At 49.5% G+C, this 21,202-nt stretch overlaps 1 protein-coding gene across 1 annotated transcript in view; it reads right to left on the bottom strand.

Moving 5' to 3' along the window:
• Positions 1-9,980: 9,980 nt before the first annotated feature.
• The window catches only part of LOC144609279 (uncharacterized), a 43,775-nt gene continuing 32,553 nt past the window's right edge, over positions 9,981-21,202 (bottom strand). The window contains exons 11-19 of the mRNA XM_078427708.1: positions 19,832-19,901; positions 18,800-18,939; positions 17,130-17,206; positions 16,283-16,350; positions 15,007-15,141; positions 13,731-13,865; positions 12,847-13,023; positions 11,802-12,029; positions 9,981-11,033 (exon numbers count right to left, since the gene is read on the bottom strand). Coding sequence (XP_078283834.1) covers positions 10,594-11,033; positions 11,802-12,029; positions 12,847-13,023; positions 13,731-13,865; positions 15,007-15,141; positions 16,283-16,350; positions 17,130-17,206; positions 18,800-18,939; positions 19,832-19,901 — 1,470 coding nt within the window. The 3' untranslated portion in view covers positions 9,981-10,593. The remainder of the gene's footprint in view (positions 11,034-11,801; positions 12,030-12,846; positions 13,024-13,730; positions 13,866-15,006; positions 15,142-16,282; positions 16,351-17,129; positions 17,207-18,799; positions 18,940-19,831; positions 19,902-21,202) is intronic.

Here is a 21,202-nt window from a genome sequence, read left to right on the forward strand (position 1 = left end):
TTGAAGTGGGCCTTTTTGACCAAGTGGAGGAGATCTAGTTGCTCAATCCCCTTTTTAAATGACTGAACATCGGGAGCTGGGTGTGTGTTGGGTGGTAACATATTCCATTCCCCTTATCGTCCTTGGCTAAAGGGAATATTGGTAGCAAAGTTTATTGAAATTTAGCGAGTTGATGATGTAGGGACCGGTATTTTGTCTCGTTTCATGGCAGTTGATGCTCTGGGATGACGGAAGATTTGATGGCATGATTTTGTGAATCTCCTTGTAAATTGCAATAAGTCTTAGCCTGACTTGGATAGATTAGGCGAGTGGGCAAATGCATGGCAGATGCAATATAATGTGGATAAATGTGAGGTTATCCACATTGGCGGCAAGAACAGGAAAGCAGAGTATTACCTGAATGGTGGCCGATTAGGAAAAGGGGAGATGCAACGTGACCTGGGTGTCATGGTACACCAGTCATTGAAAGTAGGCATGCAGGAGCAGCAGGCAGTGAAGAAAGCGAATGGTATGTTAGCATTCATAGCGAGGGGATTTGAGTATAGGAGCAGGGAGATTCTGCTGCAGTTGTACAGGGCATTGGTGAGACCACACCTGGAGTATTGTGTACAGTTTTGGTCTCCTAATCTGAGGAAAGACATTCTAGCCTTAGAGGGAATACAGAGAAGGTTCACCAGATTGATCCCTGGGATGGCAGGACTTTCATATGAAGAAAGACTGGATAGACTCGGCTTGTACTCGCTGGAATTTAGAAGACTGAGGGGGGAATCTTATAGAAACATATAAAATTCTTAAGGGGTTGGAGAGGCTAGATGCGGGAAGATTGTTCCCGATGTTGGGGGAGTCCAGAACCAGGGGTCACAGCTTAAGGATAAGGGGGAAGTCTTTTAGGACCGAGATGAGAAAACATTTCTTCACACAGAGAGTGGTGAGTCTGTGGAATTCTCTGCCACAGAAGGTAGTTGAGGCCAGTTCATTGGCTATATTTAAGAGGGAGTTAGATGTGGCCTTTGTGGCTAAAGGGATCAGGGGGTATGGAGAGAAGGCAGGTACGGGATACTGAGCTGGATGATCAGCCATGATCATATTGAATGGCGGTGCAGGCTCGAAGGGCCGAATGGCCTACTCCTGCACCTATTTTCTATGTTTCTATGATTCTGCAGAGCTCTAGGGTGTCCCATCTGAGAGAAGGCAGCATATTATTCACGCTTGATTTGCGCATGTAGTCATTACAGACAAAGCGGGCTGCTCGGTGTTGTACTTTCTCCAGGGTGATCTTGTTGTTGTTGTTGTTGTTGTTGAAAGGATCCCATACGGCTCCACAATACTCCAATTTGGGCCTGACCAAGGACTTGAAGGCGTTCTCTTTGACGGATGTACTACATGCGTGGAAATTTATTTTAAGAAGGCCGAGAGTTCTATTTGCTTTGTTAGACACTTGACTAATATGCGTCGCCCAACTTAAATCTTTGCTTAATTCGACTCCTAGATATGGGTGATGGTCGACAACAAGCAATGTGTGGCTTACCCATGTTGTATTCCAATAAAAGTGGTTTAGTCTTGTGTGAGACATGCATGGTATGACATTTGGTTGTATTGAATGACATCTGCCAGGTTTTTCCCCACTCACAGAGAGCATCCAGATTCTTCTGTAAGGACTCACCCCCCCCCAAGCTAATGGCATGTTGGCCTGCATAACAAGAGGAGTTGAGTGTAGGAGCAAAGAGGTCCTTCTGCAGTTGTACAGCACCCTAGTGAGAGCACACTTGAAGTATTGTGTGCAGTTTTGATCTCCTAATTTGAGGAAGGACGTCCTTGCTATTGAGGCAGTGCCACGTAGGTTCACCAGGTTAATCCCCGGGGATGGCGGGACTGTCGTATGAGGAAAGATTGGGAAGACTGGGCTTGTATTCACTGGAGTCTAGAAGGATGAGAGGAGATCTTATAGAAAGGTATAAAATTATAAAAGGACTGGACAAGCGAGATGCAGGAAAACTGTTCCCAATGTTGGTGGGAGTCCAGAAACAGGGACCACGCAGTCTAAGAATAAAGGGGGAGGCCATTTAAAACTGAGGCTAGAAAAAACGTTTTCACCCAGAGAGTTGTGAATTTGTGGAATTCTTTGCCACAGAAGGGAGTTTAAAAGAGAGTGAGTTGGAGCTCTAGTGGCTAGCGGAATCAAGAGATATGGGGAGAAGGCAGGCACAGGTTACTGATTGTGAATGATCAGCCATGATACAATGAATGGCGGTGCTAGCTCAAAGGGCCAAATCAGTCTGAAGGCGGGCCTGACCCGAAATGTCACTTCTACAGAGAATTTTAAAATACTGTTTTTAACATTATTATTTAAGTTCAAATAACAATAATAATAGCACATAACAATGTTATTTCACTTGTTTATGAACCTAATGATGAACAGATACTGGTATACCAGAACCAAACACAGTCAGTCAATATGTACAAATCCAGAATCAACAAATGTACCCCCTGGGGGTGAATTTACCCCAGGTTGGGAGCCCTTGGTTTAGTGGTTGGAACAGTAAAAGGAGATCTTGACTTTTACATTTAAACCCGTTGATCTGACTGCACTGAAGCTTTTAATTTTCAGTTTCATTTTCCTTTCTTGATTTACTGGAGCTGGAGTTAGTTTCACTTTCTGAAACACTTGTTTACCTCGTCTGGCCTCCTACAGCCAGCCCAGTGATAAACTCTGGTGAAATCCAGACTAATCCACCATGCATCTCATCCGTACTAAAAGTATGTTGAAGAGCACTGCTTTGTTTGTTTGGTTTAGAGATACAGCACGGAAACAGGCCCTTCAGCCCACCGAGTCCGCGCCGACCAGCGATCCCCGCACATTAACACTTTCCTACACACTAGGGACAAATTACATTTACACCAAGCCAATTAACCTGCAAACCTCAACGTCTTTGGAGTGTGGGAGGAAACCAAAATCTTGGAGAAAAACCACGCAAGTCACGGGGAGAACGTACAATACAATACAATATATCTTTATTGTCATTGTACCCAGGGGTACAATGAGATTGGGAATGCGCCTCCCATACGATGCAATAATTTAAGTAATTTAGACAACAGCAACCCAACGAAACAATTGTAACAGTTTTAGACAGGGTAAAATGCAAGTTGATCTATGCGTTGTGACCATCCGGCTCAGCAGGACCGGTTCATAGCAGCTATGGCCCTGGGGATGAAGCTGTTCCTGAGTCTGGAGGTGCGGGCGTAGAAGGCCTTGTATCGTCTGCCCGATGGAAGGAGTTTGAACAGACTGTTGCAGGGGTGTGAAGAGTCTTTGTGGATGCTGGTGGCTTTTCTGAGGCATCGTGTGTTGTAGATGCCCTCCAAGTCTGGTAGCTGTGTTCCGATGGCCCTCTGAGCTCTATGGACTACCCGCTGTAGAGCTTTCCTTTCTGCCTCCGTGCAGCTGAGGTACCACACAGGGATGCCATGCGTTAGGATGCTCTCTATGGTGCAGCGGTAGAAGGTCGTCAGCAGCTGTTGGGGTAGACCAGACTTTTTCAGTGTTCTTAAGTAGAACAGTCTTTGTTGTGCCTTCTTGACCAGCGCAGCAGTGTTATTGGACCATGTTAGGTCCTCCGAAATGTGAGTGCCCAGAAACTTGAAGCTGGACACTCTCCACACTGTCCCCGTTGATAGAGATCGGGGCATATTCCCCGTTATGTGACCTACGGAAGTTGATGATCAGCTCCTTGGTCTTGGTGGTATTTAGGGACAGGTTATTATCCGAGCACCAGTCCGCCAGGTTCTGCACCTCCGCTCTATAGTTTGTTTCATCCCCGTTGGTGATAAGCCCGATCACCGTTGTGTCATCTGCAAACTTGACAATGGTGTTGGTGTCGAATGCAGGAACACAGTCGTGCAGACAGCACCCGTAGTCGTGATGGACGCTGGGTCTCTGCCGCTGTGATGCAGCAACTCTACCCTGGCTGCCAATGTCGATGGAAAGATGCTTGTATGTATCTGACTAGTTTTTTTAAACTTTCCAGAGGTGCTGGCATAGAAAAATAGAAAATAGGTGGAGTAGGCCATTCGGCCCTTTGAGCCATTCAATATGATCATGGCGGATCATCCAAAATCAGTACCCCGTTCCTGCTTCCTCCCCATATCCCTTGATTCCTTTAGCCCTAAGAGCTAAATCTAACTCTCTCTTGAAAACATCCAGTGAATTGGCCTCCATTGCCTTCTGTGGCAGAGAATTCCACAGATTTACAACTCTCTGGATGAAAATGTTTTTCCTCATCTCAGTCCTAAATGGCCTACCCCTTATTCGTAGACTCTCAGTCTGAAGGGTCTCGACCCGAAAAGTCACCCACTCCATCTCTCCAGAGATGCTGCCTATCGCGCTGAGCTACACCTGCATTTTGTGTCTATCTTCTTAAACTAAACTCCTTTGCTTGTATGCGATCCATATCCCTGTGTCTACAAAAAGGTTCTTCAACGCCACTATTGTATCTGCCTCCACCACCATCCCTGGCAGCGGGTTTCAGACACCCACCAACCTCTGTGTAAAATAGCCCGCACCTCTCCATTTAAGCTTTGCCCCTCTCACCTTCAAGCTATGCCCTCTGGTCTTTGACATTTTCAGCCTGGGTAAAAGGTTCAGACTGTCTACCGAACCTATGCCTCCCAACGATATACACTGCTACCAGGGTTCACCTCGTTCTCTAGGGTTCCAGAGAAAAGAATCCAAGTCTGTTGAAACTCTCCTTGTAGCTAATATATCCACTAAGTCTTACGGGGGAATGTGGAGGGAATTACGTCTCCATAGCTAGTGGGAGCTTTGCTTTAACGTGCTAGAAAACATCGAAACTAGGTGCAGGAGTAGGACATTCGGCCCTTCGAGCCAGCACCGCCATTCAATATCATCATGGCTGATCATGGCTGATCATCCAAAATCAGTACCCCGTTCCTGCTTTCTCCCCATATCCCTTGATTCCGTTAGCCCCAAGAGTTACATTTAACTCTCCTGAAAACATCCAGTGAATTGGCCTCCACTGCCTTCTGTGGCAGAGAATTCCACAGATTCACAACTCTGGGTGAAAGTATTTCCTCATCTCAGTTCTAAATGGCCTGCCCCTTATTCTTAAACTGTGACCCCCTGGTTCTGGACTCCCCCAACTTGGGAACATTTTTCCTGCATCTAGCCTGTCCAATCCTTTAAGAATTTTATGTTTCTGTAAGATCCCCTCTCATCCTTCTAAATTCCAGTGAATACAAGCCCAGTCGACCCATTCTTTTATCATATGCCAGTCCTGCCATCCCGGGAATTAACCTGGTGAACCGACATCGCACTCGCTCAATAGCAGGAATGTCCTTCCTCAAATTAGGAGACAAAAGTGCCCACAATACTCCAGGTGCGGTCTCACCAGGGCCCTGTACAACTGCAGTAGGACCTCCTTGCTCCTAAACTCAAATCCTCTCACATACTGCACTGGCGCCTGTCATCACAAAATAACCACTGCTTCAGAGCAAAAAAATCTGTCAGTCCGTGTCCCTCTCTCACCTCTTGCACTCAACAGATGCTGCCTGACCCGGCTACCTTGTAAAGTGTAAATTGTCGCTAGTATGTGTAGGAAAGTGATAATGTGCGGGGATTGCTGGTCGGTGCGGAATCAGTGTACCGAAGGGCCTGTTTCCGAGCTGTATCTCTAGACTAAAAAACTAAAGTAAAAACATTATTAGGGCAGTCACGGTGGCGCAGCGGTAGAGTCTGCAGCGCCAGAGACCCGGGTTCAATCCTGACTACGGGCGCTGTCTGTACGGAGTTTGTACGTTCTCCCCGTGACCTGGGTGGGTTTTCTCTGAGATTTTCGGTTTCCTCCCACACTCCAGAGACGTACAGGTTTGTCAGTTATAAACCCACCGACTATAAACCCACCGACTCGCACAGCTATCTGGACTACACTTCTTCCCACCCAGTCCCCTGCAAAAAGTCTATCCCCTACTCCCAATTCCTCCGTCTACGCCCGAGATGAGGTGTTTCACACTAGGGCTTCAGAGATGTCCTCGTTCTTCAGGAAACGGGGCTTCCCCTCCTCCATTATAGATGAGGCTCTCACTAGGGTCTCTTCTACATCCCGCAGCTCCGCTCTTGCTCCCCCTCCCCCCACTCGCAACAAGGACAGAATCCCCCTCGTTCTCACCTTCCACCCCACCAGCCAGCGGATCCAACGAATCATCCACCATCATTTCCGTCACCTACAACGGGACCCCACCACTGGCCATATCTTCCCATCCCCTCCCCTCTCTGCGTTCCGCAGAGATCGTTCCCTCCATAACTCCCTGGTCCACTCGTCCCTTCCTACCCAAACCACCCCAACCCCGGGCACTTTCCCCTGCAACCGCACGAGATGCAACACCTGTCCCTTTACCTCCCCCCTTAACTCCATCCAAGGACCCAAACAGTCTTTCCAGGTGAGACAAAGATTCACCTGCACCTCCCCCAACCTCATCTATTGCATCCGCTGCTCTAGATGTCAACTTATTTACATCGGCGAAACCAAGCGCAGGCTCGGCGATCGCTTCGCTGAACACCTGCGCTCGGTCCGCATTAATCAAACTGATCTCCCGGTGGCCGAGCACTTCAACTCCCCCTCCCATTCCCAGTCTGACCTTTCTGTCATGGGCCTCCTCCAGTTCCATAGTGAGGCCCACCGGAAATTGGAGGAACAGCACCTCATATTTCGCCTGGGCAGTTTGCAGCCCAGCGGTATGAACATCGACTTCTCCAACTTTAGATAGTTCCTCTGTCCCTCCCGTCCCCTCCTCCTTCCCAGATCTCCCTCTATCTTCCTGTCTCCACCTATATCCTTCCTTTGTCCCGCCCCCCTGACATCAGTCTGAAGAAGGGTCTCGACCCGAAACGTCACCCATTCCTTCTCTCCCGAGATGCTGCCTGACCTGCTGAGTTACTCCAGCATTTTGTGAATAAATCGGTTTGTCAGTTAATTGGCTTGGTAAATGCAAAAATTGTCCCTAGTGGGTGTTGGATAGGGTTAATATGCAGGGATCGCTGGTTGGCGCGGACCCATCAGCCGAAGGACCTGTTTCCGCGCTGTATCTCTAAACTACCTTCTATATCTCTCAGGTCCCGTTCCCCTATTGGTCTCCAAATTTGAGGAAGGATATTCTTGCTATGGAGGGCGTGCAGCGTAGGTTCATTAGGTTAATTCCCGGAATGACGGGACTGTCGTATGTTGAAAGGCTGGAGCAATTAGGCTTGTATACACTGGAATTTAGAAGGATGAGGGGGGATCTTATTGAAACATATAAGATAATTAGGGGATTGGACACATTAGAGGCAGGAAACATGTTCCCAATGTTGGGGGAGTCCAGAACAAGGGGCCACAGATTAAGAATAAGGGGTAGGCCATTTAGAACGGAGATGAGGAAGAACTTTTTCAGTCAGAGAGTGGTGAAGGTGTGGAATTCTCTGCCTCAGAAGGCAGTGGAGGCCAGTTCGTTGGATGCTTTCAAGAGAGAGCTGGATAGAGCTCTTAAGGATAGCGGAGTGAGGGGGTATGGGGAGAAGGCAGGAACGGGGTACTGATTGAGAGTGATCAGCCATGATCGCATTGAATGGCGGTGCTGGCTCGAAGGGCTGAATGGCCTACTCCTGCACCTATTGTCTATTGTCTTTTGTCTAACTCAGTCTGAAGAAGTCTCAAGCCGAAACATCACCCAATCCTTTTCTCCTGAGATGCTGCCTGACCTGCTGAGTTACTCCAGCTTTTTGTGTCAATCTTTGGTTTAAATCTGCAGATCCTTCCGACATATTATTCCCATTATCCTGTATCTGTACACTCTGGACAGCTCGATTGTAATCGTGCATAGTCTTTTCGCTGACTGGTTAGCATGCAACAACAAAAAATTCACTGTACCTCAGTACACGTGACAATAAACTAAACAGTTTGTTCCTGCACTTCTCAGTGGGAGAGAAAGTGAGGATTGTTTTATTGTTCCCTGGATCGTCAGAAGTCAATGGCAAAATTCAAAGTTGAGCTAACGGGTATTTAAGGGAAAATACGTTGTTGGGAAAATAATCAGGACTGTGGTGGAGTGGTAGAGTTGCTGCCTCACAGCGTGACAGATCCGGGTTCGATCCTGACCTCGGGTGCTGTCTGTACCGAGTTTGTACGCTCTCCCCGTGACCTGAGCGAGTTTTCTCCGGATGCTCTGGTTCTGTTGCGTGCTATGCAGTCAGCAGAAAGACAATACATGATTACATTCGAGCCATTTTGCAGTGTACAGATACATAAGGGAATAACGTTTAGTGCAAAGTAAAGCCAGCAGAGTCCAATCGAGGAGAGTTCAAGGGTCACCAGCAAGGTGGATAGTTGTTCAGCACTGCTCTCTGGTTGTGGGAGGTTGATCCAGTTGCCGGATCTGAGTTTAAGATCATAGTTTAAAGTAGGAAATGTTGCTGTAGGAATAGAGATTTAAGAGTGTGGAGATATTGCAGTACGAGTTTGTAGATCTGCTTCTGTGGTTAGCACAGTCGGCTGGGTTGGACGCCATCTTGGAAGGGTCTTAGGATTTTTGTTTTGCACTAATAATGCTTTTTAAAAACATTATTGCAATTTCTTTTGTTTGTGTAACCTATGGGGACTGTGTTTACAAACATGTGCTACAAGTAGGAACTTCATGGTTCCTGTTTTAGTACGTATGGCTATCAATCAATTGCTTGTAGTAACTTGTGCGTCCTCCTGCTGCCACCTACTGACCAAGCCACATAGCTACAATTAACACCTCTGAAGTGAGAGATTCTTAGTTTGCAGTTTTAGAGTTACACAAAATGTATAGGAAGGAACTACAGATGCTGTTTTAAACTGAAGATGGACACAAAAAGCTGGAGTAACTCAGTGGGACAGGCAGCATCTCTGGAGGTGACTTTTCGGGTCCAGTCTGAAGAAGGGTATCGACCTGAAAAGTCACCTATTCCCTTTTCTCCAGTGATACTGCCTGACCCGCTGAGTTACTCCAGCACTTTGTGTCCTTGTGTCGAGTGTGACGGAGACCCTGCAGCAGCCTGGGGCTTACCTGGACTGGGAGCCGATCCAACACATCGAGCGCCTGGCCCAGGCTTTGGACTTTTTGTAAATGGCGGCAAAATATGGTGACTCGTGCATGTGTGATGAATTCAAAAATGAATTCCACTGTGCAGTGCACACTTGACAATAAAACATCATTAAACCATTGGTAAATTGTCCCTAATATGTAGGGAATGGATGTGAAAGTGTGATAACATAGAATTAGTGTACAAGTGATCGTTGGTCAGCACTCGGTGGGTCGAAGGTCCTATTTCCATATGTAGAAAGGAACTGGATGGGTCTCACCCGAAACGGCACACATTCCTTCTCTCCAGAGATGCTGCCTGTCCCGCCCGCTGAGTTACTCCAGCTTGTTGTGTCTAAGGAACTGCAGATGCTGGTTTATACCGAACCGACATCCTTCCCTGCTTCTCTCCTCTTTTTAAGATGCCCCTATTAACTCTCATCTTTGGCAAAGCTCTGTGTCAAACGTTCTTTGATTTGCCGCCAGTGAATCACCTCAGGAGAGAATTCCACATCCGAGGGCTTTCCACAGCCCGACAGGTGATTATAAACTCGAGACCTCAGGGTGGCACAGCGCTAGGGTTGCTGCCTTACAGCGCCAGAGACCCTGACTACGGGTGCTGTCTGTACTTAGTTTGGACGTTCTCCCCGTGGGTTTTCTTCGAGATATTCGGTTTCCTCCCACACTCCAAAGATGTACAGGTCTGTAGGTTAATTGGCTTGGTATAAATGTAAATTGTCCCGAGTGTGTGTAGGATAGTGTTAGTGGGCATTGATCATGCTGCCTGTTACCGTGCTGTATTGCCAAACTAAACTAAACTGGCTGATGTGTTCCACGTGTCGATAGTGGTTGGACAAAGGGGAGAGAGACAAACTCAGCATTGCTGTAAAGACTTAAGACTAAGTTTCATTTTATTTTTTTTAAGAAACAAAAATCATCGCAATCTTGCACTAATGAACTGATTATTGCTTTCTTCAAAAAACATTCCAAAAAAACATAATCGAGATACTTGTGTTCTAAAAAAAGTTATTTAAAAGAATGGTTTCGACCCGAAACATCAGCTGTTCCTTTCGTCCACAGATGCTGCCTGAGCCGCCGAGTTACTCCAGCACTTTGTTGTCTTATCTGCAAGGCGGGGGGGGGGGGGGGGCTGGCGGCCTTGCTGCCCTTCCGACCCTGTGGGCACAGAACTCCCGGTGGGGGGAGTTTGTGGGGTAGTTGCCGCCCGGTCTGGTTTGAAGGTTATTTCTCCAGGTGGTGATTTGGGAGCGGCGTTTGCACCACAAACACCACAGGCAGATTTAGAGTGGAGGTCTTGGTTTATAATACAAAAAGGATAAAAAAGGCTAGAATTGCACTTGTTAATTATACTTCAATTAAATTATACTAAAACGCAGTTTGTGTTAAAATACTTGTCTGGGGGGCTTCTCCAGCGCCAGTCGGTGTTGGTCTCGGTGGTCCCGTCCCTGTGCGAGGAGGGGGCCTCAGGGTCAGTCTCCGTTACATGACGTCTACAAAGAACTCGCTGGGGTTCCCCATGGCCATGTGGAAGGACTGACGGCTGGCAGTCAGCTCGGGGGGCACCGAGCCCAGGTCCCGGACGGGAGGGGCTCCGGGGGGCACGGTGGAGGGGGGCTGAGGCACCATCATCACCATCAGGGGGTTGTACTGCAGGGGGACGCCAGGCGGTGGGAAGGCGTGCACGGGAGCGGAGTGGTGGGAGCGCACACTGCCCACGGCAGAGTGATGGTGGCTGCGGTGGCTCAGCTCGCTGATGGGGCCAGAGCGCTCGCTGGCGGCCCCGTCCCGCCGCACGCCGCTCCGCGTCGACACCTCCGACTCGCTGCCGCTGCCCGACTTGGACTCCACCGCCTTGCCGTCCTTGTCCTTCAATCCCCTCCGCTCACTCTCACTGCGGTTAGACCCGCTGCTCCGGCTTCCTGCAAACGCATGGGGGAGGTTAGCACTGTGCTGGCTGTCCCCTCTCCCCATCACTGTGCTGGCTCTCCCCCTTGCCCCACTACCTTCACTGTGCTGGCTGTCCCCTCTCCCCATCACTGTGCTGGCTGTCCCCTCTACCCATCACTGTGCTGGCTGTCCCCCTTGCCCCACTACCTTCACTGTGCTGGCTGTCCCATCTCCCCATCACTGTGCTGGCTGTCCCCTCTCCCCATCACTGTGCTGGCTGTCCCCTCTCCCCATCACTGTGCTGGCTGTCCCCTCTCCCCATCACTGTGCTGGCTGTCCCCTCCCTCCCCATCACTGTGCTGGCTGTCCCCTCTCCCCATCACTGTGCTGGCTGTCCCCTTTCCCCATCACTGTGCTGGCTGTCCCCTCTCCCCATCACTGTGCTGGCTGTCCCCTCCCTCCCCATCACTGTGCTGGCTGTCCCCTCCCTCCCCGTCACTGCTGGCTCTCCCCCTTGCCCCACTACCATCACTGTGCTGGTTGTCCCCCACTCACCTTTGCTGTGCTTTGCTGTCTCCCCACCCCCACCCAACCAGAGCCCTACCTCCCTCCCTCGTGCTGGCTGGCCCCACCTATACTGTGCTGGCTCCCCCCGTCTCCCCCCCATCAGAGTCCCCTCCTTCCCACTCACCTTTACTGTGCTGGCTTTCTCTCCCCAACCCCGCTCCCCTTAATTGTGCTGGCAGCCCCACTCCTTCACCCCCAACAAGCTCCCCCTCCCTCCCTCCTTCTCAGCTCACCTTCGCTGTGCTGGCTGCCGGCACTGCCGCCTCCGCCGTAGCTGTAGGTGGTGAGTTCGTGGTAGCTGGGCGGCTGTGTGGAGTAGGGGTGGGGTGGTGGGTAGGGGTACTGGAAGGAGTGCATGATAGGCCAGGGGGTAGTGGCAGGGTGTGGGAGGGGGGCCAGTGTGTCCTGGTCAGAGGCACCGCTCGAGCCGTCGTTGTCGTTCAGCGACAGGTTGGCCAGATCTGCAGAGAGGACAAAGGCAGTCAGCGCCGCGCAGATAGTCGACTGCTGCAGTTCTCTTCCACTCGGTGGTGAGTGAGAAGGAACTGCAGCTGCTGGTGTACACCGAAGATAGACACACCTCACCCTTCCATATCTCTGTGTCTCCCTCTCCTCTGACTCTGTCTGAAGAAACATAGAAAATAGGTGCAGGAGGCCATTCGGCCCTTCGAGCCAGCACCACCATTCATTGTGATCATGGCTGATCATCCACAATCAGTATCCCGTTCCTGCTTTCTCCCCATATCCCTTGATTCCGTTTGCCCTATGAGGTATATCTAACTCTTTCTTGAATACATCCAGTGAATTGCCTCCACTGCCTTCTGAGGCAGAGAATTCCAGATTCACAACTCTCTGGTTAAAAGGTTTGTCCTCATCTCAGTCTTAAATGCCGACCCCCTTATTCTTAAACTGTAACCCCTGGTTCTGGACTCCCCCAACATCGGGAACATTTTTCCTACATTTTTCCTTGGTCTGCCCAATCCCTTAAGAATTTTATGTTTCTCTAAGATCCCCTCTCACCCTTCTGAATTCCAGTGAATATATTCCCAGTCAATCCATTCGACCTGAAACAACTCCCATTCCTTCTCTCCAGAGATGCTGCCCATCCCACTGAGTTACTCCAGCTGTTTGTGTCTATCTTCGGTGTAAACCAGCATCCTCAGTTCCTTCCTTCACATTGAACCTGTTCCACACCACTCTGCACTCTGCTTTGAGAGTGTTCGGCCCCAGGTAGCCAAAGCAGAGCACTCCATGCCCGAGTCTCTCCCCCACACTCACAATTCTCGCAGCCGCTGAAGTCACCAAAGATGTAGTAGCACTGCTCGGAGAAGGTGATCTTGTTGACCGTGTGGCGGATGAAGCCGGCCTTCAGCAGGTTACTCGCGTACTTCCGAGCCTCCCTGCGATCCTGGAAGCCCTCGATGTGGTGGTAGAGCCAGTCCACCACGTCAGAACCTGCCAAACACACAACCTTTATGCTCAGTTCATTGCCACCTGTACCGAGTTACAGTAAAAAGCTTTTGTGGTGTGCGATCCAGTCAGCAGACAAACAACACATGATTACAATCAAGCCTTTTACGGTGTATAGATACATGATTAGGGAATAATATTGAGTGCAAGATAAAGTCTGATCAAAGATAGTCTGAGGGTCACCAAAGAGGTAGATAGTAGTTCAGCACTTCTCTCTGGTTGTGGTGGGATGACTCAGTTGCCTGATAACAGCTGGGAATAAACTGTCCCTGAATCTGGAAGTGTCGTTTTCCCTCTTCTGTGCCTTTTGCCCGGTGGGAGAGGGGCGTAGACGGAGTGGCCAGGGTGAGACTGGTCCTTGATGATGCAGCTGGCCTAGCTGAGGCAGTGTAAGGTATAGATGGAGTCGATGGAAGGGAGGTTGGTTTGTGTGATAGTCTGGGCAACCTGTGTGGAATATGCTTCACTTGAAGGGATATCTTTTCATTTGCCTTCGGCATCGAGCCAAATCCTGGGCCGTAATGAACAGGTTGCGAGTTGTAAATGGGAGATACAAGTGCTCTTTTCACAATGTGTATGTTTGTTTAAAGATGCAGAGCAGAAACAACCTTCGGCCCATCGAGTCCGCGCCGGCTAGTTTAGCTTGGTGTCCCGATCGGCACAAACACGGCGGGTACAGAAACAACTCTTACCTAAAAAGGCATTGGGGATGGTGATCTTCAACCACATCCGGTCCCGAACCTCCAGACCAGACTCTGGTGAAGCCATGGCTTTGGCTACCGACATCATGTCCGTGTGGATCGACAGGTTAAAGTCGTCAAACCCTCCTGTGGAGAGATGGGGGAAAAGCCGTCACACAATGGGATTGGACAGAGATCGGGGTCATCTACTATCCTGGTCACCTTCATATACCACAATACCCATCAACGAAGAATAAATCAGGTAAACGCCAGAGACTGACTTTAGTCGCACAAAGGACTTTGGTTTTTGCTATCTACAGACACCCATCAGATATCTGTAGTCAGGGCTGCAGAGTGGCGCAGTGATGGAGCTACTGCCTCACAGCACCAGAGACCCGGGTTCTACCCCGACTACGGGTGCTGTTTGTACGTTCTCCCCATTACTGCGTGGGTTTTTCCCCGGTTTCCTCCCACACTCTAAAGACATGCATGTTTGTAGGTTATTTGGCTTCAGTGTGTAGGATAGAGCTAGTGTAAGGGGGTGTGTAAGATGGGAAACCAGGATAACGTACAGCTGGCACAGACAGTGCTGTGGTCAGGATTGAACCCGGATCTCTGGCGCCGTTAGACTTGTGGCCTTTTGTTCTTGAGTCCTTGGTCACGGAGATAATTTGTTGGGCCGAAGTGCTTGTGAGTGTGATGCGTACCTCTATATCCTTCCAATACATACCAAGTTGACCCACGGTCATAGAAATATGCGGTGCGGAAGCAGGCTCTTCAGTGCATCAGGTCATTGTTTACCACCAACCTTCTGTCCAAATTGTCCTTGGTGCTAGTGTACGGTGTGATCACGGGGCAGCATGGACCTGTTGGGCTGAAAGGCCTGTTTCCGCACTGTGGCTCAAAGGTAAACCAAACCAGCAGGGACATGTTTTTCGTCTCACACTCCAAAGACGGGCAGGTTTGTAGGTTAATTGGCTTCGGTATAAAGGTAAATTGTCCCTAGTGTGTAGGATGATGTAAATGTGCGGGGATTGCTGGTTGGCGTGGACTTGGTGGGCCGAAGGGCCTGTTTCTGTGCTGTATCACCAAAATTAAAAACTAAACTAAAGCAGTGGCAGCAGCAGCAGCAGCAGCAGCAGCAGCAGCAGCGGCAGTGGCAGTGGCAGCGGCAGCGGCAGCGGCAGCAGCAGCAGCAGCAGTGCAGTGGCAGCAGCAGCGGCAGCGGCAGCGGCAGCGGCAGCGGCAGCGGCAGCGGCAGCAGCAGCAGCAGCAGGGAGTGACTTACGCTCGGTTTCAGTGATGGAGCTGCTGGAAGTTATGGTGCTCATGGATGAACTGGCACCGTAAGCTGGGTAGGCTCCCGTCAGCGCCACAGAATGGGAAACCCAGGCCGCTGGGTCAATGGGCCTGATGGGCTCATCTACGGAAAGAGGCACAGAGAATCTCAATGAGGGAAGGGCACCTGTAGAGAGGAGGGGGTGGGGGGAGACAAGTAGAAGCACAGAGGAAGAACAATGATCAACACTGGAGCTCACCAAAGGTTGCGACTGAAGCATGCAGCAACGCAGCGATGTACCGCAGATACGTGGGCCTTTCCTCGCATGTTTCCCACTCCCCACCCACACCGTGCCTGCACTCTGCATGGGAACGCTTCAAATGTCCCGTGGGACAGGGGCTGTCCTAATTCAGCATCCCGTCTCTCGTCACGTCACAGGGCAAGGACCTCCATCTCAGGAACAGCTTCTTCCCTATTATTATCAGGCTTCTGAGCTGAGCTACACCAGCATTTTGTGTCTATCTTCTTAAACTAAACTTTTTTGCTTGTCTTCTTCTTAAGCCCTTGGCTCCTCTAGGGAGTATAGACCATTGACAAATGTCCTCCACCTCACTCGGTTGTTGACGGTTCTTTCGCGATCCCCCCAGTTGAGATTCTTTGCTTGTATGTGATCCATACCCCTGTGCCTACAAAAAGGTTCTTCAACGCCACTATTGTATCTGCCTCCACCACCACCCCTGGGCAGGGGTTTCAGGCACCCACCAACCTCAATATAAGCCCATTCTTTCACCATAGGTCAGTCAGGGAACTAACCTGGAGAACCTATGCTGCACTCCCTCAATAGCAATTGCTGTCCCTGCCCTGGGAGTTTGTGACAGGACGGTGCTGAGATAAATCTACTGTAACTGTACTGAGCCCCCTCTGCTCTAGGAACGTTTGATGGGACAGTGTAGAATAATCTTTACTCTGAATCTAAAGCCGCACTGAGACTACCTCTGGAGTATTTACCAGGACAATGCCGTGAGATTTGATTAGCATCTACCCCATGCATGCACTAACGTGGGAACGTTTGATGGGACCGTGCGGGCTATGCTTAGATCTGTATCTAAATCACGCCTCCTCTGACTTGATGGCATCGTTAAGTCACCTAGCGTTCTGAACTTGGGCCATTAAAATGTCACCTACACATAAGCCACCAATAAAACCCGACTGGGGTGGCACGGAACATTCTGCTCCTTAAAGGCAGTGAAAAGTTAAGTCTCCTGACAGCTGGTGTGATACTTACTTCTGGGCAATGTAAAATAACCCTGAGGCGATGGGTCCCAGCACTTGGCAACTGTTAAAATGATTGGCCTTAAAACAGGAAAAGCACACGGATTACCGCCGAACACAGTACAGAGCCAGCAACACAAAGCACGAGAGGGAGGCCGAGAAGAGGTCATGCACTCACAGGTCCAGATGTGAAACCTGCTTCAATCAGGTTCAACAATACGACTAACAGTTATTCTTAGATGATTAGATAAGTGATAGGCGCAGAGTTAGGCTATTCGGCCCATCAAGTCTATTCTGCCATTCAATCATGGCTGATCTATCTTTCCCTCCTAACCCCATTCTCCTGCCTTCTCCCCATAACCCCAGACACCCGGACTAATCAAAAATCTATCTATCTCTAACTTTAAAATATCCACTGACTTTGCCTCCACAGAACCCTCCGGTAAAGAAATCCCTCCTCATCTCCTTCCTAAAGGAACGTCTTTTGATTCTGAGGCTGTGACCTTTGGTCCTAGACTCTCCCACTAGTGGGAACATCCTCTCCACATCAACTCTGGAGAGCTGTCGGTCCTCACCTCCCATCTACCCCATTGGAGACCCTCGGACTGTCTTTAATCAGACTTCACTGGACTTTATCTTGCACCTCCCTTTACCCTGCATCTGTGGACAGCTTGATTGTAATCATGACGAGTCTTTCCGCTGACTGGATAGTACGCAACAAAAGTTCCTCACTGTATCTCAGTACACATGACAATAAGGTAAACTAAAGTAAATGTTGTTCTAGTACGTGACAAATAACTAAACTAAAAGGGCTGCTAAGCTGTGCCTTCCAGTGGGTAGGAGGACCAGGCACGACTTACCCAGGCTTGTGCACGATCTCCCGAAGAACCCGTACTGCATCGTCGTTGCTCATGTTCTCAAAGTTGATGTCGTTCACCTGCGGAGCGGGGACAGAAGAAACGGCTGTGGGTGTGGGAGGACATGTCCCGCCCGACCCTCAAACATATAAAGTGCCTGCACTGGACTTTGTACATGGCAGTATTGTAAAAAAACAGACAATTTCAGATAAAGTGGAGTTGTCAGCTAGATTAGCAACACAGCGTTCCAAACCCCTTGAAAACAAGAGACACTGCGTCTGATGACTGAGAAAGTCTGACTCTTATCACACAAGTTTGACTCTGTTCACACCGGTCAGCCCATGGGAAAGTGTAGCTTTGTTGAGCAAAACAACAGCAACAGTTGGGTGGACCAGTCTCTGCTGGTAGCACAGAAACGTTGCAGACAGTGGGGGGCTTATGGTTGGCTCGGGGAGGGGGTAGTGGCAAATATAGAGTGATACAGTGTGGAAACAGGCCCTTCAGCCAAACTTGCCCACACCGGCCAACATGTCCCAGCTACACTAGTCCCACCTGCCCGCGCTTGGTCCATATCCCTCCAAACCTGTCCATCCATGTACCTGTCTAACTGTTTCTTAAACATTGGGATAGTCCCAGCCTCAACTACCTCTGGCAGCTCGTTCCGTACACCCACCACCCTCTGTGTGAAAAGGTTACCCCTCAGATTTCTATTAAATCTTTTCCCCTTCACCTTGAACCTATGTCCTCTGGTCCCCTGCTCTGTGCAAGAGATTATCTTATCTGCTCAGATAAGAAATGCCATAAAGCTTGGTGTCGGGCGCCCTTCCAGGAGGAGGGAGGTCCAGCCGTGTTGCAAACGGTGCCAGGTGATCAGGGACAGGAACATCGTGCGGCGTGCTCTGCTGTGCTTGCCAGTGTGTACAGGGAACAGGAACATCGTGCGGCGTGCTCTGCTGTGTATGCCAGTGCGTACAGGGAACAGGAACATCGTGCGGCATGCTCGGCTGTTTGCCAGTGTGTACAGGGAACAGGAACATCGTGCGGCATGCTCTGCTGTGTTTGCCAGTGCGTACAGGGGACAGGAACATCGTGCGGTGTGCTCTGCTGTGTTTGCCAGTGCGTACAGGGGACAGGAACATCGTGCGGTGTGCTCTGCTGTGTTTGCCAGTGTGTACAGGGGACAGGAACATCGTGCGGTGTGCTCTGCTGTGTATGCCAGTGTGTACAGGGAACAGGAACATAGTGCGGCCTGCTCTGCTGTGTTTGCCAGTGTGTACAGGGATACGCGAGTCTATGTGCCTTATACGGTAGTGTAATAAAATACCCAGTGAATCAAATTACTTCCTCCTACTCCTTTTCAACATGTAAGATTCAATTTGTGTTGTTTATGAGAATTTATTCATTGAGTTGAGTATAGGTTTATCGTTCATTTCATTTTATTGTTATTTTGTTTTGTTTTCATCTTTTTTTGTATAAATAAACAAACAAACTGTCATCTGACTGCGGTGATTTATCGAACACAATAGCAGCATAGATGGGGGAGACAGTGTAAAAAACAACTTGTCCCGCACATCTCCATTGAACTTTCCCCCTCTCAGCTCACAGCTTTGCTCTCCAGTGTTGTACATTTGCACCCGGGGAAGGAGGGGGAAGCGTGACTCGTCTTCAGTTACCTGTAGCAGCATGTCGCCAGGTTCGATCCTCCCATCCGCTGCCACCGCTCCACCTTTCATGATCGAGCCGATGTAGATCCCTCCATCCCCTCGTTCATTGCTCTGACCAACAATACTGATGCCCAAGAAGTTGTACTTCTCTGCAGATGGTGGAACACAAGTCATAGAGTGATGCAGCGTGGAAACAGGCCCTTCGGCCCAACTTGCCCACACCGACCAACATGTCACCTCTACACTAATCCCAACTGCCTGTGTTTGGCTCCAAACCTGTCCTATCCATGTACCTGCCTGGTTCTTAAACATTACACCCACCACCCTTTGCGTGAAAAACGTACCCCTCAGATTCCTATTAAATCTTTTCCCCTTCACCTTGAACCTATGTCCACTGGTACTCGATTCACTTCCTCTGGGCAAGACTCTGTGCATCTACCCGATCTATTCCTCTCATGATTTTATACACCTCATCCTCCATCGCGCCAAGTACCAGCCTACTCAACCTCTCCCTGTAGCTCAGGCACTCGAGTCCTACAACATCCTCGTAAATATTGGCAGTACACTTTTCAGCTTGACAACATCTCGATTCTTGACGGCATTTTCTCGATTATCCGGACACTGAGCAGCGTTCAAACAGACTTGCACGAGATATTGGTGAGGACACACTTGTACAGTACAGTTCCACCGTCGATTTCCCAGCATCTTTGGTTCCAGGTCCTTTCTGGATGATCTGTTTTGCTGGACCAACAGACGTCAAGGCCTCCGAGAGGAAGTGAATGTGCGAGATACCGGCCCGATATGAGAATATCTTACACCGTAGGCACAAAATGCTGGAGTAACTCGGCGGGTCAAGCACCCGAAACATCACCTATTCTTTTTCTCCAAAGATGCTGCCTGTCCCGCTGAGTTACTCCAGTGTTTTGTGTCTATCTTTGGTACAATCCAGCATCTGCAGTTCCTTCATACACAGCGAGAAATTGCACATCTCCTTGGGCCAAGATCAGACTTTTCAGTCCCGGACTCACGGCGACCACTTACCCATATTTAGTGTGACTGTGATGATGTTCAGGGACATGGTGGAATCGGTGACACTGCTGAAAGACGAGGCCTGCAAGGGTTCAAAAAAAATTGAAGAGGTCATACTAGAGGCAGGGCAACAGCAGCTGAAACCCATCGACACCACACTCCATGCCCACCAACAACGCCAGCCTTCCAGCACATCATTCACACAGAAGTTTCGTTTAGAGATACAGCGCGGAAACAGGCACTTCAACCCATCGAGTCCACGCCGACCAGCAATCCCTGCACACTAACGATACCCTACGCACACTAGGGACAATTTTACATTTCTACCGAGCCAATTAACCTACAAACCTGTACGGGAATGACAGAGAACCCTCAATGGGCCGAATAGTCCAATTCTGCTCCTATGACATGAACCAGTGGGCAGAAGGAAACATTACAGTCAAGCCTATTGCTGTTCACATTAGGGTGCAGAGGTAGAGTTGCTGCCTTACAGCGCCAGAGACCCGGGTTTGATCCTGACTAAGTGTGCTGTCTGTACGGAGTTTGTATGTCTTCCCTGTGACCACGTGGGTTTTCTCCGGTTGCTCTGGTTTCCTCCCACACCCCAAAGACGTGCAGGGTTGCAGGTTAATTGGCTTGTGTAAATTGTCCCTAGTGTACGCGGTGATCACTGGTCGGCGTGGACTCGGTGGCCCAGGGCCCTGTTTCGGTGCTGCATCTGTAAGAGAATTTGGCGAAGGTGCAAGTCTGACACGAGGGATCAGAGAGAGCAGAGGACCTGCAATCAGGAGAGCGACGTCTGACCAAGAAAAGGAAAAGTTTAAGGCGAACGCCTAACTCCACTTTATTACAAACCCTAAGGGCTTTCAACACGAGGAGACACGTTTGCACTCAGGAGATCACGGATTGAACAGAATTGATTAATATCCAGCGGTTGGAAAATAGAGCATGATTTACACATTGGATTACATTGCGTTAAATATTCAGAGATACAAAGTAAAAGGCTACATTTTCATGGCTCTGGGGAAGGGGCAGCTACACTGGGAACTTGAATGAACCAAATGGCCTCCTCCTGTTCTGTACCAATATGCAACAGAGGGGTACTGCCTCCATATCAAGGCGGTACAGTGGGTAGAGTTGCTGCCTCACAGTTCCACGTGTAGAGGAGGATGGGGGATTAAGAGTTCATGTGTACAGATTGCATGTTGCGCGTGGTGAGCCTGCTTTACTTACTTAGAATTGCTAGCTAAAGTATAACAGGTTGTTTTGCATAACTGCAGAGGGTGTTGTGACTAAGGGAGAAAGGCCCAATACCAAGTAGTGCTGCGGAGAACAACTAGTCTGTTCAAGACAATAAGAACTGGTGCAGAAATGTGCTGATTA

Source organism: Rhinoraja longicauda, chromosome 34, assembly GCF_053455715.1.
Source record: "Rhinoraja longicauda isolate Sanriku21f chromosome 34, sRhiLon1.1, whole genome shotgun sequence".
NCBI lineage: Eukaryota > Metazoa > Chordata > Chondrichthyes > Rajiformes > Arhynchobatidae > Rhinoraja > Rhinoraja longicauda.